This window comes from Sceloporus undulatus, chromosome 2 (assembly GCF_019175285.1).
Source record: "Sceloporus undulatus isolate JIND9_A2432 ecotype Alabama chromosome 2, SceUnd_v1.1, whole genome shotgun sequence".
Lineage (NCBI taxonomy): Eukaryota > Metazoa > Chordata > Lepidosauria > Squamata > Phrynosomatidae > Sceloporus > Sceloporus undulatus.
The window spans coordinates 274,018,828-274,037,634 of record NC_056523.1 but is presented as its reverse complement, the minus strand read 5'-3'; the positions used below and the strand labels follow the sequence as shown (position 1 = coordinate 274,037,634).

Below are 18,807 nucleotides of genomic sequence, written 5' to 3'. Positions count from 1 at the left end.
AGTGGGAACCAACATGCCTTGCTAAGGATGAACTGTTCCTTTCTGTTCTCATCTTGCTATTGTGTTGCAACATCAGAGTCAGAGGAGTAAATGTAAAGAGGGTACATGCTGCTCATTAAATAAATTGTTACACAATAAACTTTTTAGAAATTACGGAAGAGTAAATCTAAGCCAAGTCTTCTTCCCTGTTTTCATGCTTTCTAACAGATGACTAGCATAAACATGGTGAAATATACAACTTTTTTACATAGGTTTCCTTGAATAAATGGAATGCACTGGCAACTGAAGTAAGGGGGCTGGGTAGGGAAATTTACAAGCTGGCTAGTTGATACAGAGGTCTGAGTAGGCTTCCAAAGATTTGTGATTGCTGGCTCTCAACGATATTGGGCTAGGAGTGCCTCTGCATCTTTTGATCGCAATGTGTTTTTTTAAAGTTTGCTTTTGGAACAACAGCTTCAACAAAAAAAGGAACCAGTTCCCTTGGCTTCTGTTACCAGGCGGGTTTGTTTCCTTCTGTTTTCAGTCACATTCCAATTTGACAGTGCTTGTGAGGTGAATTGCTTTTGCCCCCATCTCCCACCCTGTTTATTAGACTACCACATATGACAATGTTCCTATACTTCAGATAACATAATAGCTGATTTTATGGTTTTTATAGCCTTTAGATATATGTTTAACGCACTTGTTTTTAAAAATTAACATATTTTGTGCTCATGAATAGGCAAAAAGATGTCCAGTTCTGCAAACTGAACAATATACAATGTAAACCATGTTAGAAGATGTGCGTATATATCTGTTTCTGAATATCACTTTATACTGAAGACACATAAATGAATGGTCCTCCCCGTTAAAAAAACCCAATATATATAAATATATGTAGAAGTTTTCACCAGATATTATGGACAAGAATGATTATTTAGCATTCTCCCTCCAATGCTGCTGTGTCAGTGGTTCTCTTAAAACAAAAAACTAGGAATGTGGTTGAATGGGGAACACTTCTCTCCCATTACCTGAAAACTGAAGTGATATGCCCCCTAAATAGAGTAGTTACTTCATTTGTTATCTGTGTGATTTATCACCAAAGAGGTACATTGTAAAGTTTGAGGAAATAATCTCCCTATGAAGATTAGTCTTTCAAAAAAGAAAGTATCTTGTGTGAGATGTAATATGTGTGCCAGTAAAGTGACATGGTTTCTCCAAGAAGGGTGGTGCCTACTTTGTGCTGTAGAACGTTGTAAAGAGAAACCTTCCTACTTGTCATTATACATTCAGTGACATGTTTGAGCTTTATTTTAATTAACCACTGATTTGCTTGTAATGTCACTTATCTTTCTAGAGGGAGACACATGGGGATCTCCCTTTTCTTGTCTGCTCTATATGTCTTCTAGGCAGCATTTTAAATATTGCCAGTAATATGGCCTAGAAACCTCTTTTTCCTCCATGTACTAAATTTAGACTCGTGAAGGTTTTCTTAGATTGACTAGTATGTAACATATGGAGTTGGAACATTTATTCCAAATTTACTTTAGAGGTTTAAGCCAGGATTTGAATGTATATGACAGGACAGAAAAGTTTATTTCTGCTGAATCTCACTTCCTTCTACCAGAATCAACAACCCCTTCTCCCTATTGCATCCCAGTGTGTGTCCTAAAACCCTGCTGTTAAACCATTTGAAGCAGAATTTTGTATGGTAGATGGTTGCAGTGAAATGGGGAAAATGTCCTTATTTACCTAGTACTGCATGCCAAAGTTACCATTGGATATTGACCATGATTTCTCCATATGGAGCATACTCCTCTTAATAAGTACCTTTTGCCTCCAAATGGCGAAGAGAATACCAGACTAAAAACAATAGCATCTTTATGACTAAGATCACTATCTAAGTTTTCATTAGTATCGCTAGTTATTCCTATATACCCTTTATATTCCAAGGGTATAAAGCAAGGTAAGCAAAATATGGCCCCACAATTCTCATCATTTGCTTTGCTGGCTAAGACTATGGAAGTTGCAGTCTAACAACATCTGCCATCTTGTGGTGCCAGTCTTGTCTGGGAAACAATCCACCCTCTGATCGTTTGACTAGAGATAGAAAACCTGTGTGGGCTATTCTTTACATTTGCTTTGAATTTGTTTATAGTAACATGACAGTACTATATAAGTAACCAGAAAGAATGGCATCTATATCATCGATTTTGTGTTTTGTCTTCAGACAACATTAAACTTCCATGTAATGTAAATCTTTATAAGAAGGGAACAATTTGTTCCAATATTATGCTAAGAAAGGAAGTTAATGCCAATTCTTGGTGTCTCTGTCACTTGTACATATGAGTCTTGTGACTTCACAGAAAACCCTGGGGCTGAGCAACTTCTGATAGGAACTTTGCCCATCTGCCTCCATGGTCCAGTTCTGCTCAGATCCTGACAATAGCCTTCTCATGAACAATGAACAGTGTGTGAAGACGGGACTATATGGTTCTTTTGGTCAGCTCCAATGTGCTTGCCTTCATCTTTTCAAGGCTAGAATAACTGCCAAAAAGATGAGCATTGGACTAAAGTGTCAAGCCTCCCTCATTTAAAAAAAAAAAATCTACAGTAGCAACATACATCTTGTTCTTTATATGCTTGCACTTGGTCAGCAGCATGTTTTACTGAGCCCTTTCCTCAAACTTCTTCACAGGAAAAATGGCATTTGAAACAATCCAGATACTGTTCCTTTTTCAGCAGTAAATCATTCAGCTCTTCTAAAACATGTTTCTGTATTCTAGGATCAACATAAAACTCATTTTTTATTCATAATTGTGACCTCTTGTTTACATTGCCTGCAGGACAGCTTATCTGGCACAACATCACCAACAATGCTGGGTCCTACGCATCATTCATCTATGCTTTGTTGCAGCCTTAACGCACTCAGTCAATACAATTCATCAGGGCTCACGTCAGCTCAGTCAAAACCTTTGTTCCTCCTCCTCCTCCTTTTTCTTTTTTATCCACCTTTTCCCCTGGATCAACAACAGACCAAAAAGTACACAACATCAGTTAAAAACATATATCAGTTTTAAAAAACAAACAAGACACATACATATCAAAACAATTAATGCTTAAAATGCATCAAGCAGAGGACTTAAAATTACAATTTTAAATAATCTGGCTATGCCTGCTGATCTTTAATGTTTTAAATTCAGACAGTATATTCAGCTATTGAATCTCTTCCGGCAGGTTGTTCCACAGTCTAGGGCAGGGGTCAGCAGCCTGCGGGCCGCATGCGGCCCACCAAGGCTGGGGGACCGGCCCAAGCCCGGTCCTGCTGCCAATTGCCAAAGGCCCTGCACCGGCGGCAATCAGCGGCAATACCAAAGGTCTCTTGCGCGAGCGGGCGGGACCTTTGGGGGGCCGCCAGCCTCCTCCCTCTCGCGCGAGAAGCCAAAGGCCCCGCGCCCTCGCATGAGAGGCCAGGGGTCTCTCGCGTGAGTGGGCGGGGCCTTTGGGGGGCCGCCGGCCTCCCTCTCGCGCAAGCAGGAGGGGCCTTTGGGGGGCACCAGCCTCCTCCCTCCTTCTCGGCCTGCGGAGGCCGGGAAAGAGGCAGAGGCCTCCAGCGCTGGCGGCCCCCGCCAGCTCTTTCCCGGCCTCTGACAGGGCCGGGAAAGAGGGGGAGGCCTCCTGCCCCGCCTCCGCCTCCTCTGCCGGTGCCTCTGCTGCTGCCTTTGCTGTCCCTTCCCCGGCCACTGTCGGAGGGCATCACCAAGGAGGTGGAGGGCGAGTGCCTGAACCTCTGCCTCCAGCTGCTCTACATCAGAGAAGGGAGGGAGGGAGGGAAGGAAGGAAGGAGAGAGAGTGGAAGGGAGAGAAAGAAAGAAAGAAAGAAAGAAAGAAAGAAAGAAAGAAAGGGGATTGGAGAAAGATAGGGAAAGAAGAAGAAATGGAAGGAAGGAAGGAGAGTGGAAAGGAGGGAAGGAAAGAAAGAGGTGTGGAGGGAGAAATGGGGAGAAGGTAGAATGAGAAAGGGAGGAAGGAAAAGGAAGAGAGGGGAGGAAGGAAGGAAGGAAAGAAAGCAAAAAAGAAAAAGGAGTGTGGAGGGAGAGACAGGGAAGGAAGGCAAGGGGAGAGTGAGAAAGGGAGGGAGGAAAAGAAAGAGAGAGACAGATGGAAGGAAAGAAAGGAAGGAAGAGGTGTGGGGGAGGGAGAGATGGGGAAAGGGAGGGGGAGGAAGGAAAAGGAAGAGAGAGATGGGTGGAAAGAAGGAAAGAGATGAAAGGATGGAAAGAAAGAAAGAAAGAAAAAGGGGTGTGGAGGGAGAGATGAAGGAAAGAGAGCCAGGAAGGAAGAAGAAAGGAAGGTGGAAATGAAGGAGAGAGGGATTGAAAGAGGTGTGGAGGGAGAGATGGGGGAGGGAGGGAGGAAGAGAGACATGAGGGAAAGAGGAATGTGAAGGGAGACATAGGGAAGGAAGGAAGGAGAAAGAAAAGGGAAGATGGGAAGGAAGAAGGGATGGACCACTGCCTCCAGCAGGAAGGAAGGAAGGAAGGGAGGAAGGAAAGAAAGAAAGAAAGAAAGAAAGAGGTGTGAAGGGAGAGATGGGGAGAAGGGAAGGGAGCTAGGAAGACAGGAGGGAGGGAGGGAAGGAAGGAAGGGGGATGAGAAAGGGAGAGGGAAATAAAGAAAGAGGTGGAAGGGAGAGAAGGAAGAAGGGGGAAATAATGGAAAGGGAGGAAGAAAGAGATGGATGGAAGGAAAGAAAGAAAGAAAGAAAGAAAGAGTAAAAGGGAGAGTGAGAGAGGGGAAATAAAGAAAATGGAGGAAGAAAAGGATGGAAGGGTAGTAAGAAGGTGGAAGCGAAATAGAAAGGGAGGAATAAGGAAAAGGGAGGAAGGAAGGAAGGAAAGAAAGCAAAAAAGAAAAAGGAGTGTGGAGGGAGAGACAGGGAAGGAAGGCAAGGGGAAGATGAAATAAGGAAAAGGGAGGAAGAAAAGAGAATGAATGTGAGATGGGGGGGCCAGCAGAGGGGGAGGCCTCCAGCGCTGGCGCCCCCCGCCAGCTCTTTTGCTGGCCTCTGACGGGGCCTGGGGCCCCGTCGGGCCTGGAAAGAGGGGGAGGCTTCCAGCGCTGGCCCCGCCCCCCGGAGGGTGGAAGCTCCGACCCCGGTGTGCGGCACCGCCCCCGGAGGGTGGACTCTCCCCCCCCGGCTTCGGCCCCCCCCAGTTGTCTGAGGGATAGCAACCCGGCCCCCGGCTCAAAAAGGTTGCCTACCCCTGGTCTAGGGGCAGCTGAAGAAAAAGTCCTCTGGCTAACTGCTCCCAACCTAGTGATTGTGTGAGGACTTTCCTGACATTGGAGCCAAACAGTCAACCTTTGTTTACAGTTTACACCATTCAATGGCTGTTACGTCTTATTGTGAGAATGACAGTGGTGATTCAGTTTGCTTATCTGAATTTCTGTTTCCCACAACACTGGTTTCTTCAGCATTTCAACCTGGGGGAGAGAATGGCTAAGAAAACAACTCTACCTAGCATAACGTGTGACAGTATCTCACATGATAGTCAGTTTGGGCATGTGCTTTTGACAGCATCAGTCAGCAGGCACAACCACTTTGTATGCTGCACTGGGAGTATGAGACACTCATTGCTATAGTCTAATCATTTCCCTCATTTCAGTACTCTGGCTCTCCTTGCAATGCTGAACACATTACAACGTTATGAGTCATATATTACAGGCGAAGTGGTACCAGTGGTGACACACAGCAATTATATTTATATAAACACTATTTAGATAAAGAAGCATTATTCATAGATACAAGCCTGGCACTCATTCTCAGATTCTGCTTTTTCTCACCCTCGGTTTCAGGAACTGAGGTTTAACACAACAGATATTACCTTTGGCAATTTATTTTGCAGGCGAGGACAACATGGTAATCACAGGTTTCAGTTCAAGGTCCACCCAGATGAGGTCCTGCCCAAAAGTATTTTTCAGTGCCTGTAGGTGGGTTGTCCAAGAATAAATATATCTGCATCAGAAAACAGTTCAGAACGTATGTAAATAGGTGAAGTGTTGGCAGAGTATCGACAGGGAAGCCTTCATACCTAGAGTGTGGGTACCCTAAACAGCATCCAGGGCATTCCTTGCTGCACATGCCTATCCATTGCTCTATTTTCTACCTTCTGACCCATAGTGCATTATGTTGGGAATATCAGAGAGGAGGCTGGCTGTGACAACCACGGTTCAGTATCTTGCCATCTTGTCAGATATCTTGATGATTGTCAGTGGATCCAGATTTTCTCATGACCAGGAGAAGCAGAGTAAGACACCAAGAGTTTGTTTCTCAGGTTAGTGGCATGGAAACTTTGGCCAGTCAGCATCTGGACATTAGCACCACTCACAATTACCTTCAGCTCTTCTGAGAGCAAATGGAACAGCTGCAAGTGTTCGACAAAATCTGTTGATGCCCCACCTTGCCATGTTCAGTTTCCTCAGTTTTGTGCTTCCTTCTTCACCTCAGAGAGCAGGGTCTTGCACTTTGCTCACTGTAATATCAATAATGACATTTTCTTCTTCATGGACATCTGGAATTGTAGTATCTAATGACAATCTTATTGCCTTGTTAATGTTTATTCTGCACTTTGTTAAATGGAGCATTTCCTGGCTGTTTCCTGTTGGGAAAATGGAGTAGTTTTAGCATAGGACTTAACAGGAAACTTTGACTATCTTTCCTGTCTACTATCCATAACAATGTAAATGCTTTTTGTACACTATGGGATTCTCTGGAGGAATAGAGGCTATAGATTTTCAGTGTGTTAATAGGTGGGGGGATGCTTTCAAAAGCAAATATTTGCTTCATCCCCATTACTGTAGCAGGTATTGCATTTCAGTGTATGTATTTTGAAATGGTTGAGTAGGGACAGGAAATACATGCATAACAAGGAATTTGTAAGAATATGTGCAGCAGTGTTCTTGAAAAAAGCATTCAGCCAGAAATTATGGGACAGAAAAAATAATAATTTAATGCATGACCTTATTTTTATTATACAGATATTTAAAAATGCAGTGTCAAAATGTTAAGAATGTGGAAAAGAAGGTAATCATTAGTATTTGATTTCTCTTAGACGTTAATTTGATCAACTCACTTTAGAGATGGAAATGCTAAACTCAGAGTAGATTGAAACCATAAAGTTCCATTTTTAGTTACGAAGAGGTAGAAAAGATTAAAAACTAATGTTTTTTCCAGGTAACCTTGTCTACTTCAGGTCCTTAGTCTGTCAATGAAATCAAACAGGAAAAGCTGGGGTTTCACTTAATGCTTTAGTCAGTGTCAGCATTCTTAGTTGTGCATAAACTGATGCAAGTTGCATGTTCTAAGAAAGGCAACTAATTTGAAATCTTAAACATTTTATTAAATCATTTGTAAAATTGATTTTAAAAAAGAGGTGAGCATGAACTACACGGGAATATTGATGTGTATGAACTGCAGTGTACTCACTATTATTATGGTAGTTGATCATCTTTTGTCAAATATAAGGGGCTTCAGTTTCTGTGTCTGGTACAGTGGCTCTTATCCCTAAATACACAGTGGCTCTTCTGCCTAAAAACTTCCTTTTTATGGGTGTTGTTGGAACCATCTATCATGTCTCTTCCTTGATCGTAAAACATTAAAAAAAACATACGTCAAATCAGTTCAGCATTACCTGGTATTAAGGTATTTTCAGTGATCCTCTTCAGAACTCTTTTAAGTGATCCAACAAATATAATTTTTGGTCTGATTTTGCATGTCGTCTGCCTTTGCTCACCTAGGCTAACTCAAATTTGCTCTATGCCATATGGCATAGGAGATATTTGCTTTTACTGAGCACCTGCCCTCTTGTTTTATATTACCTGGTTCAACGAAATGCCAAAAGTGTCTTAGACATTGTTTTAAATTCCTTGTGGATTAGGAAGCTGTCATTTGTTTTATGCTTCCAATTACTTTACTGCAGATGTAATGTTAAAAAAAGAAACTTGTATGGGGATATTTTTTTTTACTAAGATGCACTTCAGTCTTCTATCATTATTCTTAGAACCTAAGTAAAGGGAGTGTTATTGTAAATTTTTCCCCATAAATACCCAGAATCACTATGGACCACATCTGTAGTCTTTAATCGCCTCCTTTGACTTCACTTAGTTTGGGCCAAAATCCACTAAAATTGGAAAGTGATCTTCACTTCCAAATGCAGCCTACCATGAATTCTAACAATCTGTTTTGCAGAACTGGGGAAATGCTCTGGAGTACTGTTTTGGGGTGGGGGTGGGGTGAGGTGAGGTGGAACCAAAGACTATATAGGAGAGGAGGAAAATGTCTGTCAGAACAACATGGGAGCTGTGCTTTGGCTGAGAAGTCTTAAAGATCTTAGAAACTGCAATTTAACGTGAAAAATATAGACAGTTAACTTTGTGAAATAGATGTGAACACAAATGGAACTGGTGTGTTCAGTTTTCAAAAATGTGGTATTAGCTACTAATTGGTCAAAATATTTTTCTGGCCTATCTACTTGACTTTCTTTCTTTCTTTCTATCTTTTTTTTTTTTTTTGTCTCCATATGGAGTATCTATTCTAACCTCAAGAAAAGCTGGTATATCAAGATGCACATACAATGAGTCTAAGCTACCACATAATCTTCTTGTTGTATTCTTATCCTCACTTGTTCCATTTTATTTTCTAGTTCTTTAGTTTTTATGTCTGGACTAAAAGATACTGTTTGCTTCTTAAACCTACAGTATAGTACCTAACATACTTCAAGGCAATTCATAAATAATGAACAAAACCCTCTTAATGAAACTTGGCCTTGCTAAAACTTGATTTCCCTCCCCAAAATCAATTCTGCACACATTGTGTTAATGTTTTAATTTGCCTGTGTGTATGTCTGGATGCCATTTTAAGCATGCACACCTTCTATAACCTCAATATTAATATAGCTTCAATATTAGCTTACATGACAAAGTTGTAATCTTTTGAGAGAAGACAACCAAATGTTTAACAGTATGTTGAAAATTTTTGCTATTTTAAACAACAATTAAACAGTCTGAATGCCAAGTAATTCCTGCAAACGAAATAGTATTAATAAATAAAACATAGATTTAGAACTGTAGTAAACTGTATAATAAATAAAAATAAAATGGGTGTAAGAAGGCTAAGGGTGAAATCAATTTATAATGTTTTATAGTGCAACTTGCCTAAAGCATTTGCACATTTGCACAATGCAGGCCAAGGTTGCTCAGACATTCTGAAAATCTGTTGAAGACCATAAATGCATCCTGTTTGGCCTTCAGCAGCTAGTGGTGCGGAAAGTCTGTTTTAATCTTGACTTGAAATGACTTGAAATTGTAAGGCCAGTTGTGGAGTGCTGAAAAGGTTTGTACATGCTCTGAATTACATAAAAATATCAGCTTTACTTAATTGTTGGTAAGAGTACAATAGTTCATGTGAAATTCAGCAGTAAATAAAATCTAGTTGTTCAACTTCCACTAGAGGAGACCCATTGAACCCATGGAATGTACCCATGTGTTGATTGACAAAAGCCATTCATTTAGTATGTTGGGAGTAATAATTGGATTTAGGTGCAAAACAGACTGCCCTTTTGCACCACCATCCAGGCGGCTTCAGAGTGTGGCGCTTTAATTCCGCACACTCTGAAGCCACCCAAAAGCCAGCTTCCAGCTGCCTGGCTGCCCACGCTTGGGCTAACTTCTGGATGTCTTGGGGATGTGGCGGTTACATGCTGCAAGCCCCCAACACACCAGGAGACCACTGCAGGGCAGCAAAAAAGTGTACGCAGCCAAAAATCAGCCTGCACCATGGTGGAATGGGACCATGGCGTGCAGCTGCCATGGCCCCAATCTGTCTTTGGGTGGAGCAGCTTCACGCTGCCCCATGTAGGCCATCTATTATTTTAGTCCTTATTCTACAGAATCTAGTCCTCTCTGAAGCAGTGAAGTATACAATAACTAACTGCACTTGGGTTTCTAAGTCTTGTCATTTGAAGGCCCTGGGGTCTTCTTTTGATAGGATCAGCTCCAGCAATCGTAGTAAATACTATAAAGGACACATACCACATTTGTGAGAATTACTGTAGTATTTTGTGGATGGAGGTGTGTGGGTCAACTAAGTTTATGATAACTTTTCTGAGTTGAGAAAAAGCTTGTGAAACACCTAATGTGTGCAAATTCTCCAGAAAGTATTTGCGAAGAACTAATGCTGAGGTATGTTAGTCATCTATTATCTGTTTCTATTTTTACAGGTTCTGAATGATGAGTGACATGTGTTTCTGTGATGCCACTTGGAGCCTCTTTCACTGGGGAATGGATTGATAAAGAAGCCTGGAGATTTGACAGTAGACTGGTGAAGAACACCAGAGTGGTGACTTCTGCCTCTGTTTGTTTGACTGGACTCAAATACAGTGCAACTTATTTGCAAAGCAAGGCGGGGTTTTCCTCCCCATACCCTCCTCTTCTTTCTTTTTTTCCTGCTTCCTCTAATGAAGACAGCACAGTGACGTCCCACCTTTCTGATTTAGAACACATCACCTTCCAAGACAGATGGTCTGTCAAAGAGCTGTGGGATGCCTGCAGAGAACATCATAATGAAGTAGTGAATTGATAGCGCTGCTGCTACCTAATTGTCAGGATCACAACCAATAAGGCTGTGCTGCCCTTTCCCTGCTTCTTTAATCGGGTCAGGAACAGCAGGGTGGACATGGCTGGCCTCGTTAACAACCTGCTAATATTGTTCCTTATTTTTCAAAACAGCTGTTTGGCTTTCAGAAGCCCACTTTCTGTCTTTAAGAGGTAGGTTGCCTAAGCAAGAGCTACCTTATTTATCATTGCATGTTGCTTAGTGTTGCAACTGGTTTTTATAATGCCATTTGAAAGTGAATCTTTATGCAAAGCAAACAAAAGCCATTTTGATATCGTTGAATTGTTTTGAAATTCTAATTGTAATTGCTATTGTTTAATGACTGGTGCTGCTGATTAATAATAATAATAATAATAATAATAATAATAATAATTTATTTATATTCTGCTTTAATCATTTGGAATCCAAGCAGATTACAACAATAAAATGAGATACGGTTAAAAATTCTAAAAACCGCTATCCCTCCCCCCAGTCGAGCTGAGAGGTTACCAGTGCATATACTGCTGTTTCAAGGTCTTCCCACTCCAGGAAGGGGAGTGGTTGGCGTATCAGCCAAAGCTGAAAGCAAGTGCTCCTGACTGTCACATCCACCTGAGCCGTCAGATGGAGAGACGAGTCTAGGAGCACCCCCGAACTGCGGACAGAGTCCTTCAGGGGAAGTGTGACGCATCCAGAACTGGCTGGCATAACTCCATTCCTAGATTGGGAATCCCTATTACTAGCACCTCCATCTTACCTGGATTCAACTTGAGTTTGTTTTCCCTAATCCAGTCTATTACCGCATCAAGACAGGCATTTAGAAGAGAGATGCTTTCCTTAGTCACTGCAACAGTCTGAGACATAGAGAAATATATTTGGATGTCATCAGCATACTGATAACACCCTGCTCCATGTCTCCGGATGATCTCGCCCAGTGGCTTCATGTAAATGTTGAACATCATTGGAGACAGAATCGTGCCTTGAGGGACGCCCGACCTGAGCTCACTCTTGGCCGAATAACTGTCCCCAAGCGACACCATTAGGACCGGAACCACTGTGGAGCAGAACCTCCAATTCCAAGCTCTCTCATGCATTCCAGAAGGATACCATGGTTGATGGTATCAAAGGCTGCTGAGAGGTCCAAGAGCACCAGCAGGGTCACACTTCCCCTGTCGGTGCCCAGATAGAGATCATTGACTAATGCGACCAAAGCCGTCTCAACTCTGTAGCCTGCCCTAAAACCGGTTTGAAATGGATCTAGATAATCCGTTTCATCCAAGATTGCTTGGAGTTGAATGGCGACTGTTCTCTCAATTACTTTGCCCAAAAATGGTAACAGTGAAACAGGCCTATAGTTGTTTCTGTCCAGGGGTCAAGGGAAGGCTTCTTTAGAAGTGGTTTAACCACTGCCTGCTTAAGGCAAGATGGCCTTCCCTAAAGGATGCGTTGATTATGTTCTATAATAATAACCTAATGGCATCACCAGCCTGGACAGCCAGCCAAGACAGTCAAGGGCCAAGAGAGCAAGTCGCCTTTTTCATGCAACCAACAATTGGTTGAAATGTTAATTACCTTAAAAAATATTGGTGCATAAATTTCTTCGTACAATTGTACAATAGTATGTCTATATACGTATTTGTGTGTATTGCATGTGAACTTCAATAAGTTGCCTTGCTTAATGACTCATATGTGTAAAAGTCCTCACCATTAAGTCCTCTCCTCTTCCTGATCAGAAATACCTTTTGAAAGAGCATCAAATCACTTGTCAGCTGTTTGATTAGCCTCTTGGAAGATCTTGATTTGTATTTCTAGGTGCTTTCTGAAGGGAAGTCAGTTGCATTTGCTCACAGACAATATGGCTGTATGTACAGTATATTCACTGTAATTATCACATCAAATATTCATCCATAGATATATTTAGTATTCACATTGCACCAAAGGCCTCTCTTATCTTGCTGCTTTGAAGCTGGCAGACATCTGTCATTTTGCATGTGGTGGTCTGTGGATTCACCTCCTTTACAAAATCTAAGTAGGAAAATTTTACTGTGACAACTTTGGTATCAAGACAAAAGATACAAGAATTAAATGGCAGTTTGCAGTCATGCTTGAGGAAGTGAAATGCAAGACATTTCTTTCCTGGATTTCTTTAACTCTAGATTTTATGCCTTGGAAATTTCAGTGTATGTTTACATATTATGATTTTCCTTGGCAATCCTTGGAGCAGGTATTTCATATGATTGATGTATGATAAAATGACTTCTTCCTAATCAACTTGTAATGAGCTCTGTATAGCTTTTATAAAGTTGTGCTATCCCTGGAAGTTCTGTCAGTCAGCACACAGTTCAAAAATATGTGAATCAAATGTTAGCTTGCTTGGTTAATGGACAAAAACATGAAATACCTCTTCTCACATGAAAGATGTGTCTTCTTCATTCTTGTTACTACATGGTAAACTTGAGTCATATATGACTTGGCATATTATAAAATGTTTTATCAGTACTTATTTTTTTTATTACTTTGTAACCCACAAAAATGTCCCAAAAAAAGTGCTGGCAGAAATCTTATAAATGGATTTTCCAGTTGATGGGATTTCCAGATGATTCTAAGATTTGAAAACCCTAATGGAAGTTAACAGACCACCTGCAAGAATCTTACTAGCCCATTAGAATGCAAATTAAATCTATAATGTTCCTGATATCTCTCTCTCTCTCTCTCTCTCCTTTGAATATTTTAGATATAAGGACACTGTCAGGTCTCATTCTAATGAATGTCTTGGCAGCAACAGACAGCTTGTTCCTCTAGGGTTGTCAGATTTTGCACTGGACATTCGCATGCCTGGGGTGACACCAAAGCAGGTAAGAACATATGGATAAGATGATATTTATAGCCTTACTTGGTTGAAGCAAAGTGTTTTTCTAAGACTCTTAAGGATGGAATCATATGATCTATATGTTTGTGTCATGATTTTACAGTGGCCTCAAGATGTGGCCATAGGGAGTGACCTGTCATGCTTACCCTTATTATGCCCTAATTATGCTTGATGTATGCATGGGATGTTGTAGCTTTTGAAAAGATCAAGGAACTTCTGCAGAATGTGTTGTTTTATGAATTCCACTGTAAACAACCTTGCAGTAATCTGTGGAGAAGTTAAGTAATAATTGAGTATTTGGAATCCTGATGTAAAGAACAATCTTTTTTGTCTCTGTGTTGTCCCACACTTGGGTTCTGCTTTGCCATAGAACAATTCAGTTAGATTCTGTCTAGTACACCATGGTAAATTTAGTTAGATGAATTAAATTTGAACCTCTAGCTGTCTTGGTGGCTATATAGGTAAAACCATGAAGCAGACAGAAAGGTATGATGGAGGTGGGGAAGCTAGGGTTGATTTTTTAAAAAAGGAACGAGTAAGGTGCTGGTAATTTGGTATGTAGGGTTGACAGCCTATTTACAATACATCAACTCAGAATATATTGCCATGGGATAAATTTAGAATGTAGTGACATGAGGTTGGACAAGATTAGGTGTTAAATTAAGAAATGATACAGGAAAATGAGAGACACGCAGTGAGAAATATTAGAGTATAGTCGAAAGCTTTCATGTCCGGCATCCATAATTTTTTGTGGGTTTTTCGGGCTATGTGGCCATGTTCTAGCAGAGTTTCTTCCTGACGTTTTGCCAGCAACTGTGGCTGGCATCTTCAGAGAATGTTTGCCTGGAAAGGACTTGGCTATATATATTGTGTGACCTGAAAAGGCAGGAGTGATTTGCATGTGTATTGTTTGTTGCTGATGGCAGTCCTCAGGGTGTAAGGGTCTGCACAAGAGGATTAATGTCTGCTTGATTAGTGCTCATTGTCTGCTGGGAAACCCCTGACCCTGGGAGATTTCTCATTTGCATTTGTTGAGTCTTTATTTTGCTATCTTTCAGGACTGGTAGCCAAACCTTGTTTACTTTAAGGGATTCTTCTCTCCTGTTGAAATTGTCCAGGTGTTTGTGGATTTCAATGGCTTCCCTGTGCATCCTGACATAGTAGTGGTTGACATGGTCAGTGTTTTCAAACAGTATTTTATTAGAGTGTACATGTTTATCTGTTGGAAAAGAAGAAAGATACAGAGAAGAGGTTTGGAATGGTGTGTCTCTTAATCCGTGGTCCAGGAATTGTCCTTGTGTGATACTGCAGTGGGTAACTATGCCTGGTAAGACCCTTGTCAGCATACAGTCCCTCTGAGGCTTTTTACTGGAGACATTTGGAATGGATGTTGTTTTGATTCGGTCCAAAATACACTGCAGAAATAACCCAGTTTGAAACTGCTTTAACTGCCCTGGCTCAATGTTAGGGAAGTTGGGAATTGCAGTTTATTGTGTCTCTTTGACAGAGAAGGCTAAAGGTCTCACAAAACTGCAGTTCCCAGAATTCCCTAGCATTGGGCCATGATAGTTAAAGCAGTCTCAAACTGGATTATTTCTACAGTGTGTTTTGGACCTTAGATACCTTAAATTCAGGAAGGGAAATGGATATGGAGTAGAAGAAGAAATCGAACTAAAAGCAGATATAGACTGGGAAAAGCATTAGAATTCTCTTATGGCAAGTAAACCTATTCTAAAACAGGAGAGGGGAGGTAATGAAAAACCCGGGAATCCAGGATATTGATATTGAGAGTTCTGTGTTCAAAATGTTCTAGATTGGTTGGCCCTCCTTATGCGTTTTGCTATGCCACTGTATTTAACGGGACTTAAGCATCCACAGATTTTGTTACCCACAGAAGGGGGGGGGGAGTCCTGGAACGAAACCCCAGTGGATACCAAGAGCCTACTGTATTAAGTGCCATGTATAAATATTGGATAGAAGTTTTTAAACTTCATGGCTGCTAAAGATTACTAATGTGTTTACTAGTCAAGATTGTGTTTCATGTCCAGAGAATTTTCTTCCACCGGAATGGATTGGTCAGTTCAAAATCTTTCCAGGGCAGCTTGAAACCAAGTAAGTCCTCTTCATGCATTTTACCTCTGAATGTGTGAAGAATTCTGTAATGCCTCACAGTGATACTGAATGTGTGGCAACATATCTAAGCTCTTGGAAGGACAACAAGGAATGGGGGATTTCACCTCCCTAGGGAAAGGATTCCAAGTCTAGGGGCAGCCACTGAGAAAACCCTCTCTCATGTTCCCACTAGCTGTCCCTGTGAAGGTGATGAGACTGAGAGAAGGGCTGACATGTTCCAGATTGCAGGGCCCAGGCAGGCTCATACCAGGAGATATAGTCTGTCAGATAGCCTGAATCTAAGCTGTATAGGGTTTTATAGATCATAATCAGCACTTGGAATTATGCCCAGAAATACATTGTCAGCCAGTGGAACTGTTGTAATGGGAGTTGCAGGATCCCCAGTCGACACTCTAATTGCAGCTCTTTGTACCAGCTGAAGTATCTGAACACTCTTCAAAGGCAGCCCCATGTAAAATGTGTTACAATAATCCAAATGGGATATAACCAAGGCATATGTTACCATGGCTAGATCAGGCATCTCCAGGAATGGGCACTGTTGGCACACAAGCTTTTTTTTTTAAAGCAAATTCTCAAACGCAATAAGACATACACATCCATCTTATAACAATACAAACATAAAATTAAACACCCTATGAACATCTAAATAACTATAATTACCTACCTATACATAAAACTAAAACATTACTCCCTACTAGTTTCACTGAATTTCTGAAATTTGATACTCAAATTTCCTCAATTTCTAGATACTCGTCAATTCTATCATGTCATTACAATGTGATTATAATACCTGCTACCAGGCACACATACTTTAAATGTGCAAAGACAGTCCTGGTCGCTGCAGAAACTAGGCCTCTATGTTCAAGTCTGAATCCAAGAGTACACTCAAAATGCAAACCTTCGTCTTCATGGGAAGCGCAACTCCATCAGCAATTCTTATTCCCTGATATTTTGACTGACCAGGAGCACCTGTGTCTTGTTTGGATCGAGTCTCAGATTGTTTGTACTCATCCAGTTGGTTACAGCAGCCAAACACTGGTTTAGAACAGAAAAAGCCTCCTTGAAGTTGGGTGAAAAGAAGAAATAGAGTTGGATGTCATCAGCATGCTTGCGGCACTGAACTCTAAATTTCTGGACAACCTATCCTAGGGGTTTAATGGAGATGTTGAATAACATGGGGATAGAATTGAGCCACGAGGGACCCCACAGATAAGTGGTCAAGGTATTGAACAGGAGTCCCACAGCACCATCTTCTGGATTTGTCCCTCCAAGAAGGAATGGAGCCACTGTAAATCATTGCCTCCAGGTCCCACCCCAGCAAAGGGGCTCAGAAAGATACCATGGTCAGTGGTATCAAAAGCCATTGAGGGACACACTATCCCGTCTAGTTCTTGTTGTACGTTGTCCACTAAAGCAATCAAGGTCATCTCTGTCCCATAACCAGGTTGAAATTGATGAAGATAATCTAATATACATGCAGACTTATCAAGTTACTTTGTTCAACCCTGTGGTTGGGGCTTCAGGTTTGAGAACCACATAGGCTTTGGTGCATGTATTATTGTTATGTAGCACTGGTTTTCCCATTTGAGTGACCCAGTTGCAGATGATTCTCTATTCTAAATGCATACATTAATGTAATATGCCCCAGAGTCTCCATCTCTGCAGGATTGTCAAAAATGCAATACTTCAAAAGGCAGCCATGCAGCACGCTAAAACTGGTCACTCAGCAAGTCATTGGCTTTAACTAAGGTTTTTGTTTGCTGTTTTTAAATTAAAATAAAATAAAAAGTGTATGAAACCAATCTAAATTGTGCATTTCACAGTTTCTTAAATGCACACAATATCTCTTTGAGATCCCCCCCCATCATTATGCATATTACCAAATTGTTCTATAGAAAACTGAAACTTCTTATAAATCAGGTCTATGATGTAGACCTTTGTGTACTTCTGTGGGTGTAAACTCTGATGAATATAGTCGCCCTTTCAAGTAAATGTCAGATAGGCTCTGACGTCAAAGTTCCTTTCTACAAAGTCTTTTATGCCCTTTTAGTCTCCCTTTCCTCCTCACTTCCTGCTTAGCAGGAAGCTATATGATAATAATAATAATAATAATAATAATAATAATAAATTTTATTTCTATACCACTTTTCCATATTGATCAAAGCGGTGAACAGGACAAGAGAATACAACAATACAATATATACATAATGATAAAACTGTGTAGAAAAATTACAAATACAATTTAAAAATTATTAAACCAAATCAAGCCAACTGAGCTGATGATCCAAATAGAAAATACATATACCGGGGGGGGGGGGGGGGGCACATGATATCAGAACACATGGGGGAAAGCTTGATGGAAAAAAAAGGTCTTAAGTTTCTTTTTAAAAAGATCCAGGGAGGTGATGGAGTGGTGTTCCAAATTTTGGGGGCCGAGATAGAGAAGGCCCTTTGCGAGGTCGACACATATTTTGCAGTTGGAACCCTCAGCAGGTTCTTCCCGGCTGACCTGACAGTGCGGGGCGGATTATATGGGGAGAGGCGGTCCTCCAAGTAACCTGGGCCCAAGCCATTTAGGGCTTTATAGGTAATTACCAACACCTTGTATTGCACCCAGAAGCGAATGGGCAGCCAATGGAGATCTTGTAAGATGGGTGTTATGTGGTCAGCCCTGGAACAGCCAGCGATCAATCTCGCAGCCATATTCTGCACTAATTGAAGCTTCTGGGTTTGGTACAAGGGTTGCGCCATGTAGAGCGCATTACAGAAATCCAATCGAGAGGTTACCAGAGCATGTACCACATAGCCACTGGGAAAATGATGAAGTAGGACTGGACAAAGAATTTTGGTGTCAAGTTTTATAAGGATGCCAGTAGCAAATAGTGAGATAAACATTAAATGGGAAGAAATGCAATTCTACTCTGAGTGATTCTACTGTTGTAGCCATGTGTGCCTGTCTACAATAGGCAAAGCAAACAGCAGCAGCTTCCAGAATCTCTTGTTAAGCATATGTGGATAGCAAAATAGAGAAAAGGAAGAGTAGATGAGCCTGCCTTATCAAACCACAGCATTTTTTTTAAAAAAAAGCATAGATGTATAAGTTTCACTGCCAAACTAGAAATCATAAGAAAAATGTAAGTTAGTCTAGTTGGCCCTTAGTATGTGCTGAGGT

The 18,807-nt window shown here is 41.2% G+C and overlaps 1 protein-coding gene across 5 annotated transcripts in view; it reads left to right on the top strand.

Annotated features, from left to right (window-relative positions):
- PAM (peptidylglycine alpha-amidating monooxygenase) overlaps positions 1 to 18,807 on the top strand; it is a 166,169-nt gene that overhangs the window by 31,312 nt on the left and 116,050 nt on the right. For all 5 annotated transcript variants that reach the window (XM_042455216.1, XM_042455217.1, XM_042455215.1 and 2 more), the window contains exons 2-3: positions 10,260 to 10,806; positions 13,368 to 13,488. In XM_042455216.1, coding sequence (XP_042311150.1) covers positions 10,715 to 10,806; positions 13,368 to 13,488 — 213 coding nt within the window. In that variant the 5' untranslated portion in view covers positions 10,260 to 10,714. The remainder of the gene's footprint in view (positions 1 to 10,259; positions 10,807 to 13,367; positions 13,489 to 18,807) is intronic.